At 40.0% G+C, this 20,351-nt stretch overlaps 2 protein-coding genes across 2 annotated transcripts in view; both read right to left on the reverse strand.

Moving 5' to 3' along the window:
* Positions 1–2,675: 2,675 nt before the first annotated feature.
* LOC134821345 (tubulin beta chain-like) lies at positions 2,676–11,252 on the reverse strand. Its single transcript, XM_063832088.1, has 11 exons — positions 11,175–11,252; positions 10,279–10,373; positions 10,004–10,175; positions 9,764–9,854; positions 6,788–6,958; positions 6,446–6,573; positions 6,064–6,133; positions 5,368–5,484; positions 5,006–5,170; positions 3,080–3,216; positions 2,676–2,860 (listed from the first exon to the last, which is right to left on the reverse strand). The coding sequence occupies exons 1-11, from the start codon at positions 11,250–11,252 to the stop codon at positions 2,735–2,737; spliced, it is 1,350 nt and encodes a 449-aa protein (XP_063688158.1). The 3' UTR covers positions 2,676–2,734.
* Positions 11,253–12,474: 1,222 nt separating this feature from the next.
* Positions 12,475–20,351, reverse strand: part of LOC134821474 (tubulin beta chain-like) — a 45,054-nt gene continuing 37,177 nt past the window's right edge. The window contains exons 8-10 of the mRNA XM_063832232.1: positions 13,058–13,213; positions 12,736–12,872; positions 12,475–12,579 (exon numbers count right to left, since the gene is read on the reverse strand). Coding sequence (XP_063688302.1) covers positions 12,475–12,579; positions 12,736–12,872; positions 13,058–13,213 — 398 coding nt within the window. The remainder of the gene's footprint in view (positions 12,580–12,735; positions 12,873–13,057; positions 13,214–20,351) is intronic.

Here is a 20,351-nt window from a genome sequence, read left to right on the forward strand (position 1 = left end):
ATTCCCAATCCTGAGTTGTTTCCAGAATAATACCATATTCAACTTCCGCCCTATTTTTAGCCTTAATATTCTTTATTTCAGCTGCTGTATTAGTCTAACTGTGAAGATAATCCTACGAGTGGAACTCCCATACTCATAGAAACTATTTCCACGTTCAATTATCTTGAGTGGAGCGACGATATATTCAGGCTAAGTTTGGTCGGTGTAAGTTTTATGTTCTACCTAATACCTATACCATAACTAAACTACTTACGAGTTAGTATTTTACTATACTAGGGCAATACTACATTTTACTATACTAGGGCAATCGCCAATCCTGTGTAATCCTGTGTAATCCCGTGTAATCCCGTGTAATCCTGTGTAATCCTGTGTAATCCTGTGTAATCCTGTGTAATCCTGTGTAATCCTGTGTAATCCTGTGTAATCCCGTGTCATCCTGTATAATCCTGTGTAATCCTGTGTAATCCTGTGTAATCCTGTGTCATCCTGTGTAATCCTGTGTAATCCTGTGTAATCCTTCCCTTGCCAAATATTAGAGGGTGGTCTCAGCTCTCAGATAGCAACCATTTCAGTTCAAGTTCAACTAGTCAAACTTATACTTGAGTCTTACTCTATAATGTATTTTATTGTCTAGATCCTGACGGACTTCCTGATGTCGACTGTTATTAAGACAGAAAACAGCTCAAAGTGTAAATATATGCGGAAAACGGCTCAAAGGCGAGCGGTAAGAATGAAATAATAATCGGCGAGCGACATCTTTTTGACCTTCTAATCGCATTTTGCAATGACCCAATATTTGTTTAGAATACTTGCCCGCTGTATATGATTTGAATCATTAAATAAAATGATAAGCAAATTTAACAGATGCAATCATCAATGAAAAACCGCATTTGACTTATCAAGTAAGTTTAACACGGAAAATAAATCTTACACTTACATTATTAATACAAGAAACATATTAGAATTCTCACCAAACAGATTGGGACACTGGTAGACACACAACAAAATAAGGCATCATGTAGCCTCCAGGCTCGACAAACCCCGACAAACCCCGACATATCCCGACAAACCCCGACGTGTCGAGATATTATCATGTCGGGCCCACCGGCTACATGAGGCCTTCAGTGGGTGTCGCGACCAAAAAAAAAATATTTAAACAAATTTTTAAAAAAAGTAAAAAAAAATAGTAAAAGAAAAAAGAAAAAAAGAAGAAGCTAATTAGCTAGCTGATCCATCTCGGCCTCTGAGCCTAATCACTTTTCATCCATTATTAACGAATCCCGACAAACCCTGACAAACCCCGACAAACTCCGACAAACCCTGACAAACCCCGACAAACCCCGACAAACCCCGACGTGTCGAGATATGTCGTATCATGTTGGGCCCACCGGCTACATGATGCCTAAAATAGAAAATAAGGCACAACCAAAAGTTGGCATGCTCCGATGACTGAATATATTGAACCCAGCTACCACCCCTGTGGATAGGTGACACGACATCTGTCCGACAGCGACATCTGTCCGACAGCACTATTTTCGTGTGTTTGACATATGCTTTGGAACCACTGAAAACCACCGAATTGGATATATTTTTTGTGTTTAAGGTAATATCTTAAATTTGGCACATAGAAACTCGCTCAAACTTACACAGATTAGTCGTCCAATTACCACCATATTTTATGGAAAGTTTCAAGAAAATCGTACGGTAGGATCAGACATAAACTATTGTCCAAATAACCTATTTTCTGAGTCGGACAGATGTCGCTGTCGGACAGATGTCGGCCAATCGTGTGGATAATACTATTAACTCAGTGTGAAAGTAGAAATGGTAAATTACTCGCATCACAATAAAAATGCTGCTGAGGGTATCTTTTGATAAATCGGCGGGAGGCAGGCACGGTTGATCGTGCTCATTCCCTATGTCACATCACGTGGTCACATCACGTACAGGGTCAATGTGTTTCAAACTTCTTGTACCAAGTTACTATTACTGTTGTTGTTTATGGACAGAATTTAGAAAACAACACCAATTTAGTCCTTTGCCTTAGTACTACCACTAACTTTTTATAGCAGATAAATGGATTAACATTAAACAATTATTCAAAAAGTAAATCAGTTCAAGACTTGACCCTTACAACTTACAAGCAAGTAATCCGAGCCATGAGTCTGAACTGGTGAGCCTGCATTGCGTTTATGAACACCTTATTTTTGACTCTCACGAAGTGAGTGTCGGCTTATGAGTATATACTCGAGTAGTGTACTCGACGAGTACACACTTATATACTTACTTTTATGAATGACCCCTTATTTAAGAGCTGTTAACGAAAGATGAAACAAAAAATAATCAAAACAATTTCAAATTGAAAATATCGATATTTACAACTACACAATGAGATATTGCCCCAAATACACAAACAGAATAAATAAAACCCATAATATAAAATAAAATTCCGTAGTACACAGTACTAAAACTCAATGAAACTGATACAAAAATGATGATGACTCAATCAATCTAGGCATGAAATAAAACTCAAATATCAGTTCCATTTCCCCTATATAATCTCATGAAATTGTAAGTAAGGAAGTACCCAGACGAATATATTGTATAAAACATCTTATCACAGATTACCTACTACCTTCAAGACCGAACGACCAGTGATTCGCTCAGTAATTTAACTCTTTCTTAACAAAATGACATTTACAGACACCTAAAAATTAAAGTCCTGACAAGTAAACTAGTAGCTGTCCCCTGAGATTTCCCCACTGTAAACCTCATCCTCCCCCTCATCATATTCATCATCTCCATCGTCCAAACTGTACATCTCATATTCTTGCATCATGTCCTTTATGTTCGTCTCCGCCTGGGAACGGTGCATATTTTTTAGTGTGTTATTGAGCTAATGTAGAAATTTTCTAACACAAATAATTTGAAACTTCTCCAGACAATTTTATCGTTAAAACAGTTCAGTGAGTTATATAATTTTCTAAAAAGTACGACTTCCTAACCAGAAAAAACTTTACTTCAAACCCATGTGATAGATTGTCAAAGTAGAGAATAGTATATCTGATATTTCATTTACCTCAGTAAACTCCATTTCGTCCATCCCCTCACCATAGTACCAGTGAGCGAAGGCTCTCTTTTTATACATCTTCTTATACTGGTTTAGTAGTCTGTCAAATATGTCTATCACTGCTGTGTTGTTACCAATAAACGTTCCTGGAATATATAATTTGTATTGATCATTGCTAGAATCTTTTAAAAAGCTATACGGAATCTGAGAGAGCACGTAGTATAAAAGATATTAACTTATATTATTTTATGAGACGAATATAGGACCGAATTTTATCTTTTCATTTAATACAAATTACTTTGTAACAATTGCTTTTATGAAGGAGCAGATTATAATTTTGATAAGAATATAGTTTTAACGTAAATGTTTTCGTGTTTGTTGTATTTTTATAAAATTTACTAATATTTTCGTTTTTATAAATTATTATTTTGTATTGGTTGTAACAGAAGGTATATGACACATAATGTTGATTTAGAGGGGTTTCAATCCTCCTCCATCCTCAACTGGAGTTTCACTTTCTCAATATACGAAAGTTTTTATCTAATTACAACACTACAAATCTATTACATTTATTGAGCCTGAAGATGGCGTTGACGCCGAAAATTTGCCCTTACTCCTAACTTCCTTGTTTCACTTGTCCTTGTCCTTCCAACCGGATATTATCCAACTATCAATATACGAAACCTTAAGATATTACTCTGAGTTCTGCTCCTTCATAAAAATCAACGGAGAATACGAAACATATCAGAGGTAACGAAACAGCACAAGGATCCGTCAACTCTACGAATGATAGCAGCTATAGGATAATATGATATTCTCTGTATGATATTGATTAAAAACTCAATGCTCCATCAATCCTCATAACAGTTTCTAGAGATGTCCATCTTTGCACAATATTTTGCGTGACTTCGAACGAAGTAGGGACCGCACAATCAAATCGAAGAATTCTAGAAATAGGAAATAACCGTCGATTAAAATGTCGAGACAAATTGCACGTGCAACATTATAGCAACTATAGCAACGATTGCTAGCCAGCATTACCAACTTGTTTGATATTCGGGCAGCATGACAAACACTCAAATTAACAGTATGAAAGAATTGGTCCTATTTGCATACTTAATCCAGCTGAGCGGCTCCTGTTCTTGTTATGACCCTCCCAACCTTGCCCTGTTCTGTGACAACCCCTCTTGGAACGTCGTAAAGATCAGAGTTGAAAACGTAATCAAGGACCTCCCTGATGAATGGTGGGAAGAGTTTGACTGGTCATCCTTGGATCCTAATGAGCTCGGAGAATGGCCCCTCCCACCACTACCACGAGGGCCTAATTCTGTCAATTCTAATAGTAATAAGGAAACTTGGGAGAATGCAGAGAAAGAGGTCGAAGCAGTAGTCGAGAAAGTTTGGGGTTTGGGAAATACAAAGGTGGGTCGGAAAATGACCCTCCGGAGCCATAACAAGGACAATTTTTGCGGAGTTGCGAAACAGCTGGGACTGGGGGAGATCGCAGATATCTGGATAAAAGAAAATACGACGTCGCTGAGCGTGGTAGGCTGTCATTTCAACCGCTTCAAACACGAAAGCCCAAGCCGAGAAGAGTATCTAGACACATTGCAAACTGTGCCGTGCTAAAAAAGTGAACATGTTCGACTGGCTACGAACAAAATAATACAAATATCTCTGATTGATGGCCACAAAATATTACATTATCATTTTTATTCACACTTATAGGTAATTGATTTACCATATTTGTGATATTTGATGAACCATGTTTTTTTTTTTCAAAACGAATAATGAATTCTCGTCTCACAGTACTCATTGTAAATCAAATTAAAAGCGTAACTCGAATCATAATAAAAATCCGCAGTATTATGACGACACAGAATTGATGACGTATTTAACTAAAATGAATGGCACAAGGTAAAATTAAAAGCTCACCACTCTGCGCGCCCTCTCCCTCGGGAGGCGGTACATCACAAGCAGCTGTCTTGACGTTGTTAGGTATCCACTCTACAAATGAAGCACTTTCCTTGGTTTGCATTAGGTTCAGCTGGTGGTCTATCTCTCTCATCGACAAATCCTTCCCTCGGAATATACAAGCACCTGAAACAAATATGTAATATGTATACATATACTACATATGCCGCCCTGTGCACCACAAGTAACACACTTATTTATAGTGCTCCATCAATACTTCCAGCCATGAATCATCAACACTTTGAACAGTGTTCATGGCGCTTCATCAATTATTGTGTACTACTGTATCTGTAACAGCTGTTGATAATAATATAGTGACTCACAAGTAAGATAAACTCCACGTTTGGGGTCGCAAGCAACTAGCATGTTCTTAGGGTTGAACAGGTCCTTGACTAGGTTAGAGTTCTCATATCTCTGATTACCCGACAATGGGGCGTAACCTGAAAAGATTTTAGAGGATTTTAAGCCTGAGGAATAGTTGGACAGATCATTGAAATGATAATATAGCTGATGAACTGTTGTTGGGAGTCTGCATGGTATAAGGTGACAACTTTAAATTATTGCAACCGCCTGATTTTAAGCTGTATTTCAAATTGTCACAAAATTCTTATTGATGATTTCTAAAATCGCCCGTCTATGATTTATTTGAGTCAAGCAGGATCATTTAAGCACATTTCCTGAATTAAGTGCGCGTAGGATTGGAACAATCAAAAGCAATTTACTAATTGACCTTAACCATCTCTAATCCGTGTTGTCCGATTCTAACGAATCAAAGTAACTTTGAGTTAATTCAGAACGGGTTTACACTGAGATGAAGCTAATTCACAACATTTCCGGTACAATGGAATGTGTTTTCTAATGTATACCTCTGACTCGTTAGAATCGCAACGATTAATAGACGTATAGTGCACACCCGACTGTACAGTGAATAGTGGCGTGAAAACACCAAACTCGACGTCATATTATCAATGATCTATTGATATCATAAATATCGAGGTAGTGATTTGAATATAAGTAACCTGGAATGAAGAATTTCAGTCGAGGGAATGGGACAAGGTTGGTAGCTAGCTTTCTTAGATCGGCATTTAACTGAAAAATAGTTATTCTTCAAAATAGCTTGTTTAATTTTATTTCCAATTGGCACTTTATACTCAATAACTATTATTGGTCGATAGGACCGGGGTTCCGTATTATCATCCTTCATTACGTACATACAAATTGGCTAATATAAACTTAATGAACGTTGAGTGTTGACTTAAAATTAATTAAGCAGTACAAGACTCCAATAACTCCTCTATAACGGTAAACCCTTGCCAGGGCCCTAAACTTTAATTAAAACAGTAGTCAGTACGTTACGTAATATTATATATAAGTTTACTCCCCAAACTAAACAATTAGTACCTGTCCAGGTAGTCGGAGGGAAGCAGTAACCCCAGTCATAGCTCTACTGACGAGACGGTTGAGGTCCCTGTAGCTCGGGGTCAGTATCTTCAGGTCCTCTACACACCGTCTATACAGCGCCTCGTTATCTATAAGGGTAGAGGGGTAGATGGGATCATTAGCTGATTAATGGATTATTCACCTCATAAATTAGTCATTTATTCAATAATTATGATCTATCTACAATTATAGATATTGAATAAATATATTATCACACATTGTTAAGATATTATCACACATTGTTAAGATATTATCACACATTGTTAAGATATTATCACACATTGTTAAGATATTATCACATACCCAACAAGAAGACCTCAGTAGCGTTCTCCAGCAGAGAGTGAAGACTAAACACTGCATTGTACGGTTCTACAACTACATCAGACACCAAGGTAGAAGGGAAGACGGAGAAGCTCATGTTAATACGATCTGGATACTCTTCCATCATTTTAGCTATCAGCAAGGTTCCTAGACCTGCCAGTTAATGAGGATTTAATGGGGTTTTAATGAGTTTTAAATGAGTTGTTAAGGGATTGTTCACTAGGTTTAATGAGAAGTTATTAAATGTGACTAGTGAAGGTGAAGCACATGTTGTACCACAACTTCTATCACATGTCATTCATGTCCCAGCTTACCAGATTTTTAAAAAACCTGTTAAAAGAAGGAAAAAAACTATTTCTTCATCATCAATACTCAATAGTCAATACTCAATAGTCCCTTTTAAGTTTTAACCTCAATAAAACGTATTAAAAACCACTAACCCCCCCCCCCCTGTAAAATGAGGAGCATTATACCTGAGCCAGTGCCGCCTCCCCCCCTGTAAAATGAGGAGCATTATACCTGAGCCAGTGCCGCCTCCCCCCCCCCCCCCCCTGTAAAATGAGGAGCATTATACCTGAGCCAGTGCCGCCTCCCCCCTGTAAAATGAGGAGCATTATACCTGAGCCAGTGCCCCCCCCCCCCGCCCTGTAAAATGAGGAGCATTATACCTGAGCCAGTGCCGCCTCCCCCCCCGTAAAATGAGGAGCATTATACCTGAGCCAGTGCCGCCTCCCCCCCCCCCCCCTGTAAAATGAGGAGCATTATACCTGAGCCAGTGCCGCCTCCCCCCCCCCCCCCCCTGTAAAATGAGGAGCATTATATCTGAGCCAGTGCCGCCTCCCCCTTCTGTAAAATGAGGAGCATTATACCTGAGCCAGTGCCGCCCCCCCCCCCCCCCCTGTAAAATGAGGAGCATTATACCTGAGCCAGTGCCGCCTCCCCCCCCCCCGTAAAATGAGGAGCATTATACCTGAGCCAGTGCCCCCCCCCCCGCCCTGTAAAATGAGGAGCATTATACCTGAGCCAGTGCCGCCTCCCCCCTGTAAAATGAGGAGCATTATACCTGAGCCAGTGCCGCCTCCCCCCCCCCCCCCCCCTGTAAAATGAGGAGCATTATACCTGAGCCAGTGCCGCCTCCCCCCCCCCTGTAAAATGAGGAGCATTATATCTGAGCCAGTGCCGCCTCCCCCTTCTGTAAAATGAGGAGCATTATACCTGAGCCAGTGCCGCCTCCCCCCCCCCCCTGTAAAATGAGGAGCATTATACCTGAGCCAGTGCCGCCTCCCCCCTTCCCTGTAAAATGAGGAGCATTATACCTGAGCCAGTGCCGCCTCCCCCCCCCTGTAAAATGAGGAGCATTATACCTGAGCCAGTGCCGCCCCCTCCCCCCTCCCCCTGTAAAATGAGGAGAATTATACCTGAGCCAGTGCTGCCCCCCCTGTAAAATGAGGAGCATTATACCTGAGCCAGTGCCGCCTCCCCCCCCCCCTGTAAAATGAGGAGCATTATATCTGAGCCAGTGCCGCCTCCCCCTTCTGTAAAATGAGGAGCATTATACCTGAGCCAGTGCCGCCTCCCCCCCCCCCCTGTAAAATGAGGAGCATTATACCTGAGCCAGTGCCGCCTCCCCCCTTCCCTGTAAAATGAGGAGCATTATACCTGAGCCAGTGCCGCCTCCCCCCTGTAAAATGAGGAGCATTATACCTGAGCCAGTGCCCCCCCCCCCCCCCCCCCCGCCCTGTAAAATGAGGAGCATTATACCTGAGCCAGTGCCGCCTCCCCCCCTGTAAAATGAGGAGCATTATACCTGAGCCAGTGCCGCCTCCCCCCCCCCCCTGTAAAATGAGGAGCATTATACCTGAGCCAGTGCCGCCCCCCCCCCCCCCCTGTAAAATGAGGAGCATTATATCTGAGCCAGTGCCGCCTCCCCCTTCTGTAAAATGAGGAGCATTATACCTGAGCCAGTGCCGCCTCCCCCCCCCCCCCCCCCTGTAAAATGAGGAGCATTATACCTGAGCCAGTGCCGCCTCCCCCCCCCCTGTAAAATGAGGAGCATTATACCTGAGCCAGTGCCCCCCCCCCCCCCCCCCCCCGCCCTGTAAAATGAGGAGCATTATACCTGAGCCAGTGCCGCCTCCCCCCTGTAAAATGAGGAGCATTATACCTGAGCCAGTGCCGCCTCCCCCCCCCCCCCTGTAAAATGAGGAGCATTATACCTGAGCCAGTGCCGCCTCCCCCCCCCCCCTGTAAAATGAGGAGCATTATATCTGAGCCAGTGCCGCCTCCCCCTTCTGTAAAATGAGGAGCATTATACCTGAGCCAGTGCCGCCTCCCCCCCCCCCCCTGTAAAATGAGGAGCATTATACCTGAGCCAGTGCCGCCTCCCCCCTTCCCTGTAAAATGAGGAGCATTATACCTGAGCCAGTGCCGCCTCCCCCCCCCCCTGTAAAATGAGGAGCATTATACCTGAGCCAGTGCCGCCCCCTCCCCCTGTAAAATGAGGAGAATTATACCTGAGCCAGTGCTGCCCCCCCTGTAAAATGAGGAGCATTATACCTGAGCCAGTGCCGCCTCCCCCCCCCCCTGTAAAATGAGGAGCATTATATCTGAGCCAGTGCCGCCTCCCCCTTCTGTAAAATGAGGAGCATTATACCTGAGCCAGTGCCGCCTCCCCCCCCCCCCCCTGTAAAATGAGGAGCATTATACCTGAGCCAGTGCCGCCTCCCCCCTTCCCTGTAAAATGAGGAGCATTATACCTGAGCCAGTGCCGCCTCCCCCCCCTGTAAAATGAGGAGCATTATACCTGAGCCAGTGCCGCCCCCTCCCCCCTCCCCCTGTAAAATGAGGAGAATTATACCTGAGCCAGTGCTGCCCCCCCTGTAAAATGAGGAGCATTATACCTGAGCCAGTGCCCCCCCCCCCCCCCCCCCCCGCCCTGTAAAATGAGGAGCATTATACCTGAGCCAGTGCCGCCTCCAATAGAATGAACAAACTGGAACCCCTGCAGACAATCTGATCTTTCAGCTTCTAGTCTAACTACGTCCAATATCTGAATTATGTTTTGCGGATAACCTGCCATATTATGAGACTGTTGATCCTAGAGAACTCCAGATAGATAAGTGTTATAAATATGTTTAAAAATTAAAAAACATTATAAATAAGTTGAATATGTTAACTATGTTAAATGTGATGAGATACCTGATCACTGATCTCAGCCCCCTCTGTGTAGTGACCCTTAGCCCAGTTGTTCCCTGCCCCACTTGCTCCATGTATATAGTTGGAGGGATTAAAGATCCTGCCCCACTCACTGCCCTTAACTGCTTCTATCGTACCCGGCTCCAGATCTACTATAACTGACCGGGGTACAAACCTGCAGTAATAAGGGGAGATGTTGATTAGAAAACTATTGTTTGGGGCCAGTAGAGTAAATAATTAATAGGTTAATATTATTTGCTGGCTCTACAAATGCGGACCTGCCCTGAGAAGCTCTGTTCCAGTAAACATCAGCTCGGTTTAGCATGACGTCATTGACACCGTCATGCTGCCCGTCCTTGTCTATACCGTGCTCCTGAAAATATACGGTAATAAATCGTGCAGTGGTTCAACGAGAAGGAGATTCGAGAGAGATCTAAAGTTGAAGATTTTAGATCCTTGATTCATGTTATATTACCTATTCATCTAGGGACTACGGGTGGAAGATGAATAATTGAAATTCCAACAGCATCCTGTTCCGTTCATTGTGCTGATTCCGGGAAATATTTTGTTTACGCTCTCGCTCTTATCTCCAGAGTTTGTATAATATGGGTGGCTGAACTAAATCGTTTGACTTGATATTACGTTGTTAATATCAAGTCAACTGCGCGCACTGTCCGCAATATTACCAGGTTTCAGGGTTAGCCATGTTAGCAATGTTAACCGTGTTAACCATGTTAACCATGTTAACCATGTTAACCATTTTAACCGTGTTAACCATGTTAACCATGTTAATCATGTTAACCATATTAACCATGTTAACCATTATAACCATGTTAACAATGTTAACCATATTAACCATGTTAACCATGTTAACCATGTTAATCATGTTAACCATATTAACCATGTTAACCATTATAACCATGTTAACAATGTTAACCATATTAACCATGTTAACCATGTTAACCATGTTAACAATATTAACCATGTTAACAATGTTAACCATGTTAACAATGTTAACCATATCAACCATGTTAACCATGTCAACCATGTCAACCATGTTAACCATGTTAACTATGTTAACCATGTTAACCATGTTAACCATGTTAACAATATTAACCATATTATAACCATGTTAACCATGTTAACCATGTTAACCATGTTAACATTAACATACCTTGCTAATACTCTCCCAGAACTGGGTTCCTATCTGGTTTCCACACTGTCCCACTTGAATGTGAATGATCTCTCTCATCTTACTCCAACTTTACAACTCCTGCTCAGTGCTCAGTTAAGCAATTAGGGAGATATTGTTAAGAGCTTTGCAGTTGTGTGAATTTAGAAGGAAATCATGGTAAAGTAGCAGTGATGAGTGACGCATGGCCAGTTTTCATCAGTACTTCATGAATATTCTGATATTGGAGGTGTATAGTAAAACTGTTAATCAACGTGCCCATTGTCTCGTAAGTTGAGAGATGTTCAAGATTTGTGGAATCGTGTCGGCGAACTTGGCCGATACCTTTCAGTAAAGGTGAATAAATTACATGTTCTTTGAGTAAGATACCGAGGCGATGGTATTGACTCTATTTATATCAAATCAAGCTTATTCAAAATGACCACCAATTTAATAAAGCTATGAGAAAAACTTGAAACATAGTTTTAACTCATAGAAATAATCTACTGAAATTGTTATGTGTACTGTAAATTGGCAGTGGGAACAATTAAAAATGTTAGCAAAGCATCCTGCATCAATGATCAATGTGAATTGTGAACTGTAAATGTAGTAACAAAGTCAATACGTACCATCAATACTTATGTTGCTGTTTGTATACATTGAACAAACAAATGGATTGTTATTTTAGAATGGTTATTTACATCTTTTGCGATAAACCACCACGCCATTTCTTGTCATATTACAAAAGAAACATGTCAATTAAACGAAAATTTTAAATTAATATGAAATCCCAGAAAACAACAAATAATCTTACAAAATAAAATAAAGTGTCATCACAAAATTAGTATATTTATATCATCTCAACTCAAAACGAAATTATTAAGTAATAACATGTCAACATGCAAACAAATAAATAATTCACAAACTTCCGGCAATAAATTCAAAATCTAAAAATTGATACCTAAAATAATTCAAATAAAACATCAAATAATCAATAAATGCATCAATAAATAACTAATATGAATAATTACTATAAATAGAAACGAATAAACTTGAATGTTTTGAAATATAAAGTCTTTTAGAAAAGTTAATTCACGGTAAATTCGATTTTAAACCTGAAATTTGATATTATCAATTTAATAAAGCCGAAAAACGTCAAGATTAACAATATTTCATAACAATGTTTGTGTTAATAAAGATATCCATTGCATTATAATAGGCCCTAATATACTTGCCCACACAAAAAGTTCAGAGGTCTTGTACTGTCACCCCACGTGCATTATCACCCAACCTACAGTGAACTCTAATCCTCGTAAACCTCGTCATCCTCTCCTTCACTGCACTCCTCACTGCCACATTCCTGGTACTTCAGGTACTCTGTACACAAGTCTCGTAGGTTGTTCTCCGCCTGCACCAGGACAAGAGGTTATTTGTAATGTAGACATTTAGAAAACTTATACAAAAGGGAACTGAGATGAATTATAGATGTGTCTAACAAACAAACGTACATACACACAAACAAACGTACAGACACGCAAACAAACGTACAGACACACAAACAAACCTCCGTGAACTCCTGGAGATCCATGCCCTCCCCTGTGTACCAGTGTGTAAAAGCTCGTCGAGAGAACATCTGAGAGAACCTGTCTAGTGTCCTTCCAAAGCACTCGTGTATAGACGTGTTGTTACCGATAAACGTGCCTGACAATTTAAGTAATATTACAGCAATATTACAGTAATATTACCGCAATATTACAGCTCAATATTAATTTACAGCAATGAATGACGACCAAGATAAAAGGCATTTGATGTCAATCTTGAAAGTTGAATTAACTATATAAAGTAATTTAATATAAACTGTTATCTTGATAATTACAAGTTCTTACCCGCTACACTAACACCCTTAGGAGGTACGTTACAGCAGGCTGTCTTAACATTACTTGGCACCCATTCCACGAACGAGGAACTGTGTTTAGTCTGAAGATCTGCCATGTGTTTGTCGACCTCCCTCATTGAGATTTTCCCTCGCAGCATACACGCAACTGTAATGTTTTAATTTCAGTTTTAGATCTTCCCTCGCAGCATACACGCAACTGTAATGTTTTAATTTCAGTATTAGATCTTCCCTCGCAGCATACACGCAACTGTAATGTTTTAATTTCAGTATTGGATAGTTAGATCTTCCCTCGCAGCATACACGCAACTGTAATGTTTTAATTTCAGTATTAGATCTTCCCTCGCAGCATACACGCAACTGTAATGTTTTAATTTCAGTATTAGATCTTCCCTCCTCGCAGCATACACGCAACTGTAATGTTTTAATTTCAGTATTAGATCTTCCCTCCTCGCAGCATACACGCAACTGTAATGTTTTAATTTCAGTATTATATCTTCCCTCGCAGCATACACGCAACTGTAATGTTTTAATTTCAATATTAGATCTTCCCTCGCAGCATACACGCAACTGTAATGTTTTAATTTCAGTATTAGATCTTCCCTCGCAGCATACACGCAACTGTAATGTTTTAATTTCAGTATTATATCTTCCCTCGCAGCATACACGCAACTGTAATGTTTTAATTTCAGTATTAGATCTTCCCTCGCAGCATACACGCAACTGTATTGTTTTAATTTCAGTATTAGATCTTCCCTCCTCGCAGCATACACGCAACTGTAATGTTTTAATTTCAGTATTAGATCTTCCCTCGCAGTTTAGTATCATTATTGTCAGTGGTGATGATATAGCCAGCCCCGATCCCTGAGTCAGTGCGTGACCCATCTGTGTAGCAAGTGAGAGCGGTATAATTGCACTCTCTAAATTTATAAATTCCATTCAAGAATAATCATTTAAATATTCCGATGAACTATACTAATGAATTATATTAATGAATTATATTAATGAATTATACCCCACCCGTACAGTATGCTATTCAGTATGCTATTCAATGATAATCTTTGTCGTTATCAGGGTTCTAAATAGTTAGATTTCCGGATTGACACTCATGCACCCACCTGAGCATAATCGGCTATTGCATCATGGAGCATTGAACTCTGGTTTTCTCGGTTATTATCCATTACTATAAACTAAGATTTTAAATTTAAATATTAATGCAATTTAACTGTAAGAGGTAATATACTGAATAGTCACAAGCAGTTCGCTTCGAGGTACATCGTTTTCATGCTTCCATGACTACAATTATACTGAATTTACATGCCTATCTGACTGAAGAAGGCTGGAGGCTCCAGCAATCTGACTAAACGGTTATATTAACATACCAGTACCATCAGACTGATTACCAAGGAAGCCAAGATGAAAAGAGCTCATCTTGGCTCATCTTGGAGACATCTTGGAACCATTATCTCTTCGTATATATTTGCTAGGGTAATTATAGGAAACAATAGAATCACGCGATTCTCTTTCTCCAGGATCGGGATGCTCTAGAACCTTCCACTGGTTCCATAGGTTCATTTCTGTATAAGTTTGTTTTTTTAAGAGAGACTGGGCCATGAATCATGATAGCCCACGAGAGGATAGCATTGAGATGCTCTGCCTACCTCTGGGGTGTGGCAACCATGGAAAAGTAAAATGAGACGAGACATCAGAGTGAATAGTGGAGGATGGTGTTAAAACTTAAAAGTGACATGAGTCAAAATTATACGCTTAAGTGCCAGCTGGGTTTGTCATTAACGAAGTCCGGAGAGATAGTTCATAGTAGTCCTGGAAATATTAACCTTTTATTCGGGCACATAGGACAAGCACTGGTGCTTGATTTGCAAATAATGTGAAGGTGTTCGTTTAAGCCGCAGTCAGTGACCCGTGATGAGGTAAACTGCAGTTTTGTAATTTTGTCTGTTGTTGCTGAGTGTTGATGTTTTTGATGATGTTGTCGTGCATGTGTCAGTTTGGAATACAAGAGATCTGAGCCAAGTAATCTGAGCAAAGTAACCTGAACCACTTAACTGGCTAGTACCCGAAGTGGTCTTACCATTTACCAACGAGGAGGATACCTTGACTTCTTCCTTTACTGGGCAAGTAAGCATTGAGCTACTAGTTCACTAATGGTATTGGGACAGCTGCAATGACACGGTTTACTTGTCTTTGTGAGTAGTGAGCTACTAGTTCACTAATGGTATTGGGACAGCTGCAATGACACGGTTTACTTGTCTTTTTGAGTAGTGAGCTACTAGTTCACTTATGATATTTTGACAACTTGGTAATATTGACCCCAGGCAAAGACCTGCAACATATTCGCCCCATTCACCCAGCCTCATAACATGGCCAAGTCAACTGGGGATCTTACCCTTTTTAATTGAGTGGGCTTACCTCAACTAATGGTATTGTAGTAGCGAATATCCTGTTGAAAAGTGATCTGTATGCAGGATTCTAGGATTAGAAAAGCAATGGTCATAGTATGCCTTTGTGGTCTTGGTGGTTCAACAGTTGTTGTTATTTTATAGCTTGCGGCTGGCGGCAGGAACCATTTTATTAAAAATTTAAAAACAAAATCCAGCAAATTTTCAGGCCAAACATCGAGATCTGAGCCAAGTAATCTGAGCAAAGTAACTTGAACCACTTTATTGGCTAGTGCCCGAAGTGGTCTTACCAACGAGGAGGATACTTCGACTTCTTCTACCTTATGGGGTTGTTCACATATTATTACGTAATCATTTTTTAGAACATTTTCACCTCCCCCTCCGTAATCAGTTTTACACATAGCTATTGTGTCAAAATTACACTAGCGTAATCATTCGAAACCCCCCCCCCCCCCCCCCTCAGCTGATTATGTAATATGTGAACGACCCCTTAGTGTGACAGACATAGTGGATAAGTTCTTACTACCAAGGATTATCGCCTTTATACAAGCAACAAAACGATTCACCAAATTCGGAGAAAACGAAGTTTAACGTTTTTCTCCACTTATTAATATTTTACCGGGGTAAGCACAGAGCTCCAATGCTCTAAATTACAGTGGTCATGATCTATCTCATAGTAATAATGACCACAGTCCCCTGCGAAGAAGGAGAACCTGAAAATTCGATTGTTGGGTTCAGTTGTCGTAATTCCGATTTCAGTGCAGTTGTGATATGACCTGAGTTCAGTTGTCGTTTTGGGATTTAAGCTGATTGATCACCCAATTAAGCTGATTGGGTACCTGTTAACTGCGTGGGAACTAGGTTAAATTGGGTTCAGTTGTCGGTCACCCTCAGTTAACCAAGTTTCCTTGGCCAGCTCATCTGCTTTTTGTTCCCCCACAATCTGATGTGTGCTGCAATCCATCGTATCTCTAGCGTGTCGGTGGATCCGAGTGCATTAAGAGAGTCGTAACAGTCTCTTGTAGTTCTACTCCGCTTCGAGGTACACGGTTTTCATGCTTCCATGACTACAATTATACTGAATATACACACGTGCCTATCTGACTGAAGAAGGCTGGAGGCTCCAGCAATCTGACTAAACGGTTATATTAACATACCAGTACCATCAGACTGATTACTAAGGAAGGAGCATAATCGGCTATTGCATCATAAATATGGAGCATTGAACTCTGGTTTCCTCGGTTATTATCCTTGGAGACATCTTGGGACCATTACCTCTTCGTATATATTTGCTAGGGTCATTATAGGAAACAATAGAATCACGCGATTCTGTCACTCTCCAGGAGAGGGATACTGCAGAACCTTCCACTGGTTCCATAGGTTCATTTCTGTATACGTGTATAGTAGGAAAGTGTTAAATTGTTCTCTTCTTTGGCGTTCTTTTGTTTCTGACTTGATGATAATTTTATAAATCTTAAAACTTTATCTCCCTAGAATGTTTCTTAATCAGAGAAGATTATTGCTCCTTGCCAGCCTGGTTTACATCGCAAATACAGGTAATAATAGTCACTCATCCTAATTATCTCACATATCCCACTGATTAGTTATTTGAGCAATTAAATCAGATAAAACTTAAACTTTTGGAAAAACACTAATCACAATCTAATATTAAAAACATTATGATAGTACTGATGATTAATAAATCTGCAGGCTGTTTACAGGAGAACACAGACTTTTATTCGTTCGATATAGCAGCTCTGTTACGTATACACCCAACGTCAAAGCATGTATTCAGCATTGCTATGAGACAATGAATTGCAAAGCATTCACTTTTCTTGTCGAGCATAGCAATTGCCACCCAAAATCGATACCATTCGATAAAGAGGATAGCGATATAAGGCCATATACAAATGCGCTCAGTGGAAATATCGAGGAATGCTTAGGTACACATTACTACTTTTGTTTTCTTGCAACAATTTATTATCGAAGAATATTTAGTATTTACAATCAGGCAGAATAACTGTATTTCATTGCTGGCAAGGATAAAATATAATTCCACATATATAAGTAAGAAAATTGAGTTAAAGTCAAACATTTTCAACAGGATTGGTACTGGTAGCAATAAAAGCGGTTAAGGCATCACAGGAATCAACTTTTAATGGGTATATAGCAGAAAACTGCATAGATGGAAACGTAAACAGCTTTTGCCATGGAGATAATGGAAAAGAAGTTTGGTTTGAGATGACGTTTGAGCAGATCTTCTGTATTGATACAGTTAAAATAGTCGCTCATAAGACAGATGGTGCTCAGCATCGTATGGATAAAGGAAACATCTTAGTGGTGAACTCCTCCACTGGTAAACAGACTCAGTGTGGTGTGTTGCGGACAAGAGATGGTGAAGACCGGAACTATGATATTGAGTGCGGAAAATATGTGTGTGGGAACAGGGTTAAACTCAGTGTTATTCGGGCCGAGAATGAGTCTGAAGGAATGATCGCTATGAAAGAAATGACTGCTTACTATTCAACCGGTAACTGAAAATAATGTGACCTGCTGAACTTTTTACATTTAAAATTCATTTTTACCAAGAATAGATAAGATACAATAATATAATAGATACGGTTTAAATATTATTAAAATTGTGAGATGTATAATATTTCAGAATGTAAGTCTGTCTGGGATGACTTCTCAACAGACCCTGCTTTACCAGTAGCTGATAACACTGTTCTAACATTGTTCTGTACAGAGAGTAATGCTCTTTTAAGAGGGTCCTCTACTGTCACATGTACACAAGGGAAACCTTACAGTGTAGAGACTGAACCTAGCTGTAAACTATTCGGTAAGTTTTGCTAATGTATATTGTATATTGCCATCCTTAATCAGACGCAATGTCACACCAATTCCCTAACCCAATTCCCTAACCCAATTCCTAAACCATCAAAAGCCCCGAAACCATTCATTTATCCAAAACCTTAACAAAGATATTATACGGGATTGTCTATACACATCGCTGGAAGATGTTGATAATGAACCAGTACAAACTACTTAATAGAAGCTCATTAACTTTGTCATATAAATGTTCAATTTGATAAGGGAGCCCGTATTTGAAGGATAGAATTGAATTCCTCAAGGCTAATCTGGAAACATGCTGACTTTTTCTGCACATTTTTGTTTAAATATTTTGATGAACAGATTACGGGTATGCTAAAATTAAAAATTTCACTTAAAATTTCGTATGAAATACTTTGTTAATACGTTATAAGCACGAATTGGAACTAGTCAATCTGCTTTCTTGTGTTCAAGTTCATGATTCTGTTAGAGATAAACGATCATTTAAAAAAAAGAGAGGCTGGGCCTGCTTGGCCCACGAGAGGATAGCATATAATGGATGCTTTGCCTACCTCTGGGGTATGGCAGTCCTGTGTGAGGATGCCGGTGGAATCAAGATGTGTAATCAAGGATGATGGTAGGTGTTGTGGGGTGTGTCATAGATGAACGCTTAAGTGGTGGTTGAGTGTGTAGGAGAGAGGCGAACTAAGACGACGTTTGAGTAGCCGCTATTTTACACCGGTCTGATCCAACTCCTCTGGCACCATTAAGCGTTTAGTGTGGTTTGCAAAGTTGACAATAGTAAACGATCATATTAAAAATATCAATGTTATAATATAGGCCAATAAAGATCTCAATGAGCCAATGATTTATACTTAAATCTTTATATACTCCACACCGTCTATATCATACCGTAATTAAAATGTAGACAAGTGAGAGGTAGTTATTTATCACAGAGCCAGTGGCTGCCTACTTTTCAGTATTAATTGGTGGTCTCCATCTGGCTTAACGTAGTGTTTTAATGCTGCACAGTGCACATAATACTATTATCTCGTTAAATGCAAATTAATGAAACCGAAATTCCTTATTAAACTGAGTTTACTGTCCACTATATACTGCCATAGCTCATGATGATACCTGAACTCACAGCTGCACGTGGTCACCGACGTCCAACACGTGTGAAGTTGAATCACGTGGGCATATTACCGACACGTGTGAAATTGAATCACAAGGAAGCTATTAGATCATGCCTCATGGTCTGTAAGATGATGATTATTGGACTATAAGACCCTTAATACCATGACAACTACTGCGTCACAAACTGAGCTGCTAAGACAAGTTATAAGTAGTTAACTTACTAAAATATTAAACTAATTAGTAATTAAAGAACTCTTGGTTGTGTCGTTCATGCCAGAGTTGCCTGTCTTCAATGTTGTTTGTTTGGTTGTTCCTTCCGATGGTTACGACATGAGACAGAGATTATGCTGCAGTTGTTGAGATTTTTATCAATAACATTAACTTAGAGCAGGATCTGTTGGAGAGTTTCCTAGTCCTCGTTATAAAGCTTACAAATACTCTGCCAGTGCTCATACTCTGAGCAACTCCTAGGGGTCCAACTTCCTTAAGTTTGTAGTTATGTAGCAGCTAGAGATCTCTTCAACAATAACATTAACTTAGAGCTGGTCAGTTGGACAGATTACAATTCTGGTGGCGGATCTCTTAAACAACAACATTAACTTAGAGCTCCACTATTGGGTGTTGCCAAGCTCGCTCCGGTTCGCAACAACCTGTAAAAGTTCACTGTCCACCGGCTTGAGTTATTAAATCCAATATAATTATATCTAAGACCTGAGTGAGAGCTCGGTTACAGTTCACAGTTTTAGTTTGTTGATGTAAATTTTCCTGGCATCGGGTCCTATTTTATGAAACAACAGTACAGGCTTTCTATTTTATATCGTTGAATAGAGACCTTAAATATTACAGTTGCTAGATACTGAAAGAGTTACAGCCTTGTTGTACATCACGGCCACTAACCTT

This window comes from Bolinopsis microptera, chromosome 9 (genome assembly GCF_026151205.1).
Source record: "Bolinopsis microptera isolate Bmic1 chromosome 9, MBARI_Bmic_1.0, whole genome shotgun sequence".
In the NCBI taxonomy this organism is placed as follows: domain Eukaryota; kingdom Metazoa; phylum Ctenophora; class Tentaculata; order Lobata; family Bolinopsidae; genus Bolinopsis; species Bolinopsis microptera.